The 10,319-nt window shown below is 46.4% G+C and overlaps 1 protein-coding gene across 2 annotated transcripts in view; it reads left to right on the top strand.

Annotated features, from left to right (window-relative positions):
• Positions 1–7,721, top strand: part of LOC142999622 (extended synaptotagmin-2-like) — a 9,886-nt gene extending 2,165 nt beyond the window's left edge. The window contains exons 6-15 of one of the 2 annotated variants that reach the window (XM_076149247.1): positions 1,566–1,628; positions 2,731–2,805; positions 3,033–3,119; positions 3,585–3,734; positions 3,852–4,258; positions 4,384–4,482; positions 4,582–4,713; positions 4,804–4,909; positions 5,045–5,094; positions 5,353–7,721. In XM_076149247.1, coding sequence (XP_076005362.1) covers positions 1,566–1,628; positions 2,731–2,805; positions 3,033–3,119; positions 3,585–3,734; positions 3,852–4,258; positions 4,384–4,482; positions 4,582–4,713; positions 4,804–4,909; positions 5,045–5,094; positions 5,353–5,398 — 1,215 coding nt within the window. In that variant the 3' untranslated portion in view covers positions 5,399–7,721. The remainder of the gene's footprint in view (positions 1–1,565; positions 1,629–2,730; positions 2,806–3,032; positions 3,120–3,584; positions 3,735–3,851; positions 4,259–4,383; positions 4,483–4,581; positions 4,714–4,803; positions 4,910–5,044; positions 5,095–5,352) is intronic. The other variant, XM_076149255.1, reaches the window with a different exon arrangement.
• The last annotated feature ends 2,598 nt before the right edge of the window (positions 7,722–10,319 follow it).

The following is a 10,319-nucleotide window of genomic DNA, read 5'->3' as shown; positions in this document are numbered from 1 at the left end:
TTACTTGCTTGCATTTGTTTTTTTTTAACAAGGTTTGGAATTGTACGCCTGACATGCATGAATCCCTGCCAGCGTTTGGACTGCACCTCATGCACGGGTTGAATTCCTGACCTTATCCGTTGTTATGGATGTTTGTTTGTGATAAAGTTTGACCCATGGCAAAGCTGAAGGTCATGGCAGGAAATACCACACCTGAGAGTTACAAAATAAAAGTTTTAGAGCGATCGAGAGCATCCCTCCTCCTCCTCTCTCTGAAGGAATTACTCTTCGTCATACTCCCAGCGGATCGTTTGTAGGTTGTTTGTCTGTACGGACGTTCTGCCTGTATGAGCTAAGGCTTCTATAATACTTTAAGAAAACAGATTCATGTTGATCTAGTTAAGTATTTAAAGAGTGATGATGTTCCTTTAGGGAGCGAGGGAGGAAGGAGTGTGTTTTGATCAGGCAGGGAGAATTCTGTGTGGATTGCTTTTCCTCCGTCCTCCTCATCTATGGCCGCTGTGTGTGCAGGTCCCATCAGCCTCTGTGGTCGTTCACCCTAAGTGCCACTAGGGGCAGAACGCCGTCTCTACTGTGCGTCGCGTTTCGCTCGTTTGAAATTTGTGGTTTTCAGATGCACTTTTATCATTTTGATCCCATTTTCATTCAAAACTATTCCGACCCAAACATCACCGGTTTGTCTTGCGTTCCACTGTTGCCGTTCTGTGATCCAGGACCTCAGGATGAAGATGAACCAGTCGCACTCAGTCTGAGTCTTCAACGCTCAGGATTTATACACATTTACTCGTATGAGCTGCATCCTGTGAGTGTGATCAATCCGGCGGCGTACACAAAGAGTATAACACACATTTCCTCAAGTCTGCTATGTTTTCTAGCGACCCAAAGTGATTTTTATACCACTAGGGGGCAGCAGCATATGTCCAGACATGAAGACGACAGGTTTAAGTTCAGCACAGTGATGTTTAAGGTGTAGGGAAGGAAAAGTGTCCACATATGAGGACTCAGGGTCTCGGGAGGTTAAAGATGGATCACACTTACAACATGCAGCAGATTCCAAACTATCACTTTGTTATGGAAAGTCATTTGTTCATGCCGCCGCTTTTTCGTGCTGGTTGCCATGTCGACTCGACGTCTCTCCGACAGGCGGAGGCACAAGCTGTCTCACCTCTCCTGATTTTTGTCTTCCCAATAATCACCGCAACTTCTCATCCAAACGCAAAATTCATCTCTGCTTCCCCCCCCGATCAGAATGTGTCCTTCCCTCCCCGTGACCTCTTCATCTTTGTCACTGACCAATGACTAACGTTGTGGTGTTTTGTACCTTCTCTCCAGGTGTAAATGAGGGAATGACATTAACCATGTGATCATCCATTGTTGTGTCTCTGTCTTGTGGTGCGTCTGGATGTGTGGTGCCGTTGTTTGTTGGTCATCGTGTCTTCCTCCCTGCATGCCCCTCCTTATCCACTATAACCTTCTGCTGTTTTACCGCTCTCTGTGTGTGTGCCTGTGTGTGTGTGTGTGTGTTGTTTGCTCTCTCCTGCCTTGTCCCTGGGGGAAATTCAAAGCGCAATCCGTTAGAGTTCAACCAAGCGGGGCTGAAGAAGGGCTCAATCAGTAAAGCCATCAAGGTAACAGCACGGTAACCAAGCACACGCATGACCGTTCAGACACTGAGGTAGAGGAGGGACAAAGACCCAAAACAGACATGGTGTGTTTAAAAAGGGACCAAAACTACAACAACAAACTCTATAAGTACTTTAGTGTTTGTGTCTTTCATTAAAGCTCGGCAGCCTTTTGTGGTTGTTGGACAAACGCATGCAAATCATTTAATTTCAACCATTTGCAAACTGTTTTGAGTTTATTGAGAGATTGAAGAGCCTGTTATCCTGAACAGGGTCATGTTTCAGATGCAGCACCAACAGGAACTAGAGAGTGTTTACATATCGCCCTGCTGCTGAGGCTGCTCCATCTCAAAGTCCTAATCTGAGTCCTATTATGCACTCCTGTATCTTATTATCAGCATAATAACACACAACATGTCCTCCCGTAGTTACTGCTGACATAGTGAGTCAACGTGTATCTGTCAGGTTGATTCACTCCCACTGTAGTGAGACTCCATGAGGCCACGGTTCCATCAGGGGGCGCTGCAGCATTCAGAAGGCCTCTGCCGGCCGTCTAATCGGCTCACAAACTCACTAATTCTGTTTGTTGACTAATAGCTACACACTGTGTCTAACCGTGTTTACTGTTAATAACATTGTTGTCAAAAGGTCAAATCTCTAATCTTTGACTTGAAAGGGCTTTCTGACTTCTCTGCTCTCTGGAGTATCTGGGGTCTCAGGGGTCTCAGGGGTCTCAGGGGTCTCTAGGGTCTCTAGGGTCTCTAGGGTCTCAGGGGTCTCTAGGGTCTCTGGAGTCTCTGGGTTCTCTAGGGTCTCAGGGTTCTCTGGAGTCTCTGGGGTCTCTGGAGTCTCTGGGTTCTCTAGGGTCTCAGAGTTCTCTGGAGTCTCTGGGGTCTCTGGGGTCTCAGGAGTCTCTGGGGTCTCTGGGGTTTGGGTTCCTTCTTAATCTCTTTCCATCAAATTAACACATTTTGCCATCAATTGCTAAAATGTGATGAGTAGCAGATTGTTATTTAGAGTTAAAGTAGTATGTGTAGCACTTTGTTTGCGTGTGTGTGTGTGTGTCTTTGCTTTGTCATTTGTAAAACCTGCCTGTGTTCTTCACCAGTCGGGTAAAAAGGTGACCAGTGATCCCAGTCCCTTGGTCCAGTTCAGAGTGGGGCACAAATCATTCGATAGCAAGGTAGGAACAAAGCTGAAGCTGAATGAAGGTCTGTGTCAGACATGAAGGTCTGTCATTCTGTGTGTTTCATCCATAAAGGATCTGCAGTTCATTTGTTTAAAGAAAAGGCAGAATAAAAGCAGAGTCGTTGATGTGAAGCCTTCTTGCGGTGGTCGTTATACTTAAGTTTAAGTGTTGAAACGTGACGTCTTTACCTGAGTGACCCTCTGTCCTGCTGTGACCACCAGACCAAATACAAGACCAATGAGCCGGTGTGGGAGGAAGCATTCACCTTCCTCATCCACAACCCCAAGCTGCAGCAGCTGGAGGTCGAGGTAAGGAAGCTTCTTTAGTCTCTCTCTGTCTCTCTGTCTCTCTATCTCTGTCTCTTCCTCCCCCTCTCTCTGTCTGTCCCCCCTCTCTCTGTCTCTCCCACTTGCTCTCTCTCTCCCCCCCTCTCTCTGTCTGTCTGTCTGTCTGTCTCTCTTTCTCTCTCTCTCTCTCTCTCTCTCTCGGTCTCTTTCTCTCTGTCTCTCTCTGTCTGTCTGTCTGTCTGTCTGTCTGTCTGTCTCTCTCTGTCTCTCTCTGTCTCTCTCTGTTTGTCTCTGTCTCTCTCTGTCTCTCTCTGTTTTCTCTGTCTGTCTGTCTCTGTCTCTCTCTCTCTGTCTCTCTCTCTCTCTCTCTCTCTCTCTCTCTCTCCTCTTCTTTTAAACACAGTAAAATATGCTGTATAGAAACTCTTCCATTCTTCTCCTCCTCCTCCTCTCACCTCCTCTCCTTCCCTCGCTCCGTGTCTTCAGGTGAAGGATGAGAAGCATGAGTGTTCTCTGGGGACGCTTCTGTTGCCTCTGAGTCGCCTGCTGGAGGCTGAGAACATGACGCTCAACCAGGGCTTCCCCCTCAAAAACTCCGGGCCCAGCTGCTCTCTCAAGATGAAGATAGCACTTTGGGTACGACTTCAGGCAAAAGCTGTGATGATGATGATGATGATGATGATGGGGATGATGATGGTGATGGTAGCTAACGGTGGCTTGCCTGCTGTGTCTCTGTGTGTTGTTTTTGTTCAGGTATTGTGTGTGGATAAGACGCCGTCCTTGTCCCCAGACTCTGGGCCGTCCTCAGTTCAGGTGCGCAGGACCAGCAGCGCCAACTCCAACGCCAATACGAATCTGCGTCCTTCTGACCCTCAGCCTATGCCCCCCACCCCCGATACCCTGCATCCTGCCTCAGTGTCCGCCCAGGACCTCCTGCACAGGCACAAGGACCTGGAGGACCCATCAGGCACGGCAGGAGGAGCAGGAAGTCGGGGCTTGATGGACGCCGGGAGGAGCGCCTCCAACCTGGCCATCTCTGGCTCCCAGCAGTACCTGTCCGGGGCCGCGGGATCCAAGGAGCCCACGCCCAGCATCGCGTCTGACATCTCCAACCCCTACGCCGCTCAGGAGCTGCAGCTGAGACTCAGGCAGCTCCAAAAGTAAGAAGAGGAAGCTCTTATTCGTCGCTGTGACTGTCTGTGTATCAATATCTACTGATGAAAGGACCAGTTATTGGCTGAAGCTCAGTATGTTTAACCATTTCACGTGCCGCCTCCCTCTGCAGCGGTTCGGGTCCCAGTTACTTCCCTCTGGGTGAGATCCAGCTGACGGTCAGGCACAGCTCACAGAGGAACAAGCTCATCGTAGTCGTTCACGGCTGCAGGTAAAGTCCAGTATGGAGCAGGTTTACTCGTGAAGGGAATCCATCAACTCTATCTCTGGAAACATTGAAGAAGAACGTTTGTTTTGTTTACCTGGGCAGAAATCTGATCGCGTTCACGGAGCAGGGGTCAGATCCGTACGTCCGTCTCTATCTGCTCCCTGACAAGCGGCGGTCTGGCAGGAGGAAAACCAGCACGTACAAGAGAACCCTCAACCCTGTTTACGACCAGACGTGAGTCCCACCGGGGTTCTACTTCCTGCTTCCTGTCACAGTAGCCTGCATACTGAGCTTTGTCTCCGTTGTGTTTTTCTATCTGCTCAGGTTTGAGTTCAACGTTTCCATCATGGAGCTCCACAGACGAACTCTGGACATCGCGGTGAAGAACGGCGGGGGTCTTCTCTCCAAACACAAAGGCCTTCTGGGAAAGGTACGGCGTTCACCCGTCCGCCTCACTGCCGCATTTTTTTTCCCGCCACATGAGAAACCGAATCGTGAAAAATCCTGTAGTTCCGTGGCCGGCATGTCTTTGTGAGCGCTGAGTCATTGGGCCTTTCTCCATCAGGTGCTGGTGGACCTGACGCACGAAGAGATCGCCAAAGGCTGGACGCAGTGGTGAGTGGACTGCCTCTGATCCTGTACCTGACCCTGACCCTGACCCTGTACCTGATCCTGTACCTGACCCTGACCCTGTACCTGATCCTGATCCTGTACCTGACCCTGACCCTGACCCTGACCCTGACCCTGACCCTGTACCTGATCCTGATCCTGTACCTGACCCTGTACCTGATCCTGGAAACAGGAAATCCTAAAATCTTACTATCTTGATATCAAAACAGTGTATGAAGTTGACTCCTCCTCTTCCTCCCGCAGGTTCGAGCTGAGCGAAGATGGCCTGACCAAGCCTCATCAGTTTTAGCCGCCGTCCGTCATCTTCCACCCCCTGTCGTCACGGTCACTAGCATAAATTGTAAAGCAAGTTCTATCGCTACACTTCCACGCTACATACACACCTCCACGCTATGTACACACTTCCTAGCTACATACACACTTCCTAGCTACATACACACTTCCTAGCTAGATACACACTTCCACGCTACATACACACTTCCTAGCTACATACACACTTCCTAGCTAGATACACTCTTCCACGCTACATACACTCTTCCACGCTACATACACACTTCCTAGCTACATACACACTTCCTAGCTACATACAAACTTCCACGCTACATACACACTTCCACGCTACGGACACACTTCCACCCTACGTACACACTTCCACGCTACATACACACTTCCACGCTATGTACACACTTCCACGCTACGTACACACTACCACCCTACACACACACTTCCATGCTGCATACACACTTCCACTTCAGTCTGCAGTAAACAAAGCTTTGACGTTGATTTAATCTCATCAGTCGCAGTCCTCCCCTTTAAGAGGTAACACAGAACACGTAGAATACACAAACACACACACACACACACACACACACACAGAGTATGATGTACTGCTATGGAAGTAAAGGTTTCTATTCCATATTTATAGAAGAATCTATTTGTGGCCGTAGAGGAAAACAGGATTTATTTGTTTGCTCTTCCAAACTTAACAACTTTGTAAATATGTACAATGATGCTGACAACACAGAGACGGTGTATTCTAGGAGCGAGAGCGAGTGTGTGGTCGTTGACGTGGCCAAAAATGATTGTTTGTAATTTTGTTTAGTTAAGTTTTGTTATATTTTTAAGAAATGGAACTCATTGTAAAGGTTTGGGAGGCAGAGTGGAGCTGCGGCAGAAAGACGACGAGTATTTTACATTTTCCACCCTCCTGATGTTTTGTTATGAGGCCTTGTTGCTCTGTACTATGGCGTCTATACACACACACACACACACACACACAACAACCCTGCGTTTGTAGGCTCTCTGTGTGTTGATGCACCTGGTATTACACAGAAATAAGGCCCTTCTGTTTTATTTGAAATGTATTTGCACATCTCTCCTCGTCGTGTTTTATAAACCTGTCTGGGCTCCTTTGTTGTCTTGGTTACAAAGACTTATCAGAAAAATATCAGTTTCAGCAAATAATATCACAAACTAACTAAGAAACGTCTATTTATAATGCTGCATACGTCAGATACACTATATTAATAATAACCCAACAGGTTTCCATCGTCTCATTTGGTTTAAAGGCGATTGCATTCATTCTTACACATCAGCTGCAGTGTGTTGGCCGTGTCCAGCAGAGGGCGCTGTGATCACAAGGGTTTACTTCCTGTTGGCGTAGAAGTTTGGTGAGTCCGGTCCAATGCAAAGGTCACAGAGGCTTTGTAGTGTTGCTGATGTGTGAGGCTGGTGGTTAACCCTTTAAGTGGCCTTCAGATCGTTTCATGTGATTACTGCCGCAATCCACACACACACACACACACAGCTAAAGTGATCCAGCCAACGCCCCGGATGTTTCCCCGGTCAAACAAACTGCGTGTGTTCAACATAATCACTTCATATTCACTGTAAACGGTCACTTTGCAGAGACTCACAGCAGTTTTCTCTTTGTCACACAGAAGTTTAAAGTTAAAATCCACAATAATAGAGATTTTTTTCTTCAGTGTTTTTGTTTATGAATGAACAACAGTCTTAAATCACACACACACACCTGAATTCAAACTGGTTTGGATGTCGACACACACACACATGCAGACAGCAGATTTGTATTGAAAACGACATGTGTTTCTTTTGTCTGCAGTACAGACATTTTGTATCCTGGGCCTCAAATTATACACAGCATGGACTAGAGGAGGGACTATTCTCTTCTGCTTGACAGAGAACACACACATACACACACACACGCACGCAAAACTCCTGCACAGACATCAGTCAGTTAGCAGCCAGCGTAGTCGTCCTCATCATAGTATTTTGTATCGTATTACACAATGTGCCAGTCTGCGTTTGATGTCTGTTTTTATTCCTGCTCTTCTGTCATGTGTTTTATTTTCTACACAAGCTTTAAAAAAAAAACCCAGTGTGTATGTGAAAGCCATTGGTATAGATGCGGTGGAGTTTGTCTTCTCCGTCTTCTTCATTTATCCTGTGCCTTAAAGTTCAGACGACCCGGAGAGATTTACAGCGAGAACCAAGAAACATAAACCTGTAACACGTTTGGAACGGCTCCTTGAAATGTCTTTGAAAACGATTAAAGAGCTTTGGCTGAATGAGCACCACCAAGCTGTACAGCACTTTGCCTTCTGTTTGTTCTGTTCATGCAGGGGGGGTTGATTGAGAAGTTTTGAGCCAAGGATAAGCGAGGGCCAAGTGGGTTTTTGTGCAATTGAGCGTTTTTCAACATAATTTCCTTCCAGATCTGCACACGTCTGCGTTTCTGGAGTTTCTTTTTAATTGCACCTTCCCAATTCCCAATCCTAGTATTTCCCATTTAGCATTATTAATTCACATCCAAATAGAGTTTCTGTATTCGGTTTCATTCCAGGGTTACACAGGATGGTTTACTGTGTGTCGGTCGGATCCACTGTACATGACATCTCTTTTACTAACACAGGTTTTAGAGGTTAGAGATATTTGGTGAGCTTTACACGCTATACTACAAAAGCAGCAGTTATTCTTTGGTCAAATGTAACTGGGTTTATCTGCTTGAAACTATTTTACACTGTCAATCTTGGGACAGTGCAGATGACATGCATGATCGATCCACGTCAGCTAATCTGTACTATTTGGTTGTATTCGTGTCACTCAGAAAACTCAATACTGCCACCTGCTGGTCACATTCCAAACTACCAGCAGCCCAAACTCAACCAGAAAATACACGTTAATAACATCGGGGCAGAAATCAAGCTGTAGAGGGTCATATGTGTTAAATTTCTTATAGATAGATAATGAGTGTAAATATTGGACAGGCCACTCTTTGCCCGCAGCCTGATGAGGTCACTGTGCGCTGATTGCTCCGTCCTGCGCCTGAATTGAGGATGAATCAGACTCTGACACACTATGATTGCATCTGGTTATTGGTGTCAAGAGGTAACGCGCGCATACACACACACACACACACACACACACACACACACACACACTGGTTGGGCAGAGTGCAAGCTGGCCTCTTTTAATTTGAAATAATGGAAACCACAAATTAAAGTACACAAACAAAGATCAACATGATTGTTTCCAGCTGAGGGATCTGCCAATCATCAATCTAAAATAATCTATTGTCAGGGTCAGAGGGATCTGAATCTATCCACTTGGTCGTGGTCCTTCATGTCAGAATTCTAAAGAATCCCGGCGGCACCCGAAGGCAGCGTCACTACGAATCAGTGTACCTAGCCGTGGGTTTGTCAAGTTACCGTCAGAAAACCCAAAACCGGATATTTCTCTGATTTTGTCACAAACCACAACATTTACGCAGAGAACCGCACCGTTTACGCAGAGAGAAAAATACCATCAACAGTGTACAAGAGTGATGCCCAAGATACCTCGCTCAAGCTAATTAGATACGTATCCGCTTGTTACGTGATATCTCCTTACATAAAAATGGTTTAGGCGTTTCCGGAGTCTTACTTTGGAAGTTTCAAGCGGAAGTATCCCCTCGCTTTGACGCTGCCTTGAAGCCGGAGCAGAAACGCCCTGCATCCTCCCGCTCTCCTCCTCATCCATCCTCCCTCCGTCTGCCCGTGCGCGAGCGTGTGTGCCAGCGGCTCTCCTCTGCCCCTCCAGCCGCGGAGGAGCATCTTCGAACGGACGGAAGACGACGTAGGACCCGCTGGAAGAAAATGGCCGTTTAAAGGGGGGAAACAAACCCAGAAGAGACATGGAGCGTTTTGGTTTCTACCCCCGTCGCCTCCTCCTCCTGCTGCTCGCTTCCCTCTGCTGCCCCCCCGCTTCTGCCGACAGGAAATTCGGTGAGTAGCTAAATGGAGAAAATGGTATAATATTTGTTAACTGACGGGACGCTGATCCCTACTGTGAGCCATTTTACAGCCGGGACACTGAGCCTGATTCGGGTGAATGTTTTAGCACCGCAGCTTCACCTGACGGAGGGAAAACAAACACACTGATCCTGGCGTCCGTTTGCGTTCATGCTGCACACAAAACTACACGCTCTCCCCGAGAAATCACAGGAATACTCAGGAATATGTGATGGAAATGTGAGAGACACCATTGCTAACACAAAGGTGCCACAAACAGCCGGGAAATGAGTCCTCACTGCGGCTAAAAGGCCTCAAGTGTCAACTTAAATATGAGTCAAATAAGCAGAAACATATTTAAAACATTAAAACAACAGGGAAGACAATAAATAGCCATTATTTTGTGTTATATTTAAGACTAACATCACAATAACATGATGGAAGAAAAAATAAATCATTCAATGACCAAATATATCAGATATTCAAATATAATCTTATAAAATCTAGAAATTACCAAGCAGTAATTGTGAACATGAAAAAAGGACAACAACGCAATCAATCGAAAAACAAATGTAAACGAGTTCAATAAGCAAAAATAGATCAAATGCTGTACAAATGAGCATTATTGTGATGATAAGCTGTTGTGTATAACAACAACAACAACAACAACAATAGATATAAGAGCAATATCAATGTGGGATGCAAAGCAATACAAAATGAGCACATGTTTCGTCTCCGGTTTCTAACTGTGGACTTCTGACTCAAACAGCTATTGATTGGGAATATGAATGGTTGCAGGTGTGTGTGTGTATGTTTGTGTGTGTGGCGGTACAGAGAGCCTAAATGTAGCTGATATCTAATATTGCTCCACTGATTTGAGGTTGTGGAGCCTGCAGGATGAAAGATGTGATGTGTTACAGG

The sequence above is a fragment of the Genypterus blacodes genome, unplaced genomic scaffold, assembly GCF_046128005.1.
Source record: "Genypterus blacodes isolate CSIRO-AG114 ecotype Tasmania unplaced genomic scaffold, CSIRO-AGI_Gbla_v1 ptg000005l_1, whole genome shotgun sequence".
Taxonomy (NCBI): Eukaryota; Metazoa; Chordata; class Actinopteri; order Ophidiiformes; family Ophidiidae; genus Genypterus; species Genypterus blacodes.
Note: the sequence above shows the minus strand (reverse complement) of the source record. Positions and strands in the feature narration are given on the sequence as shown.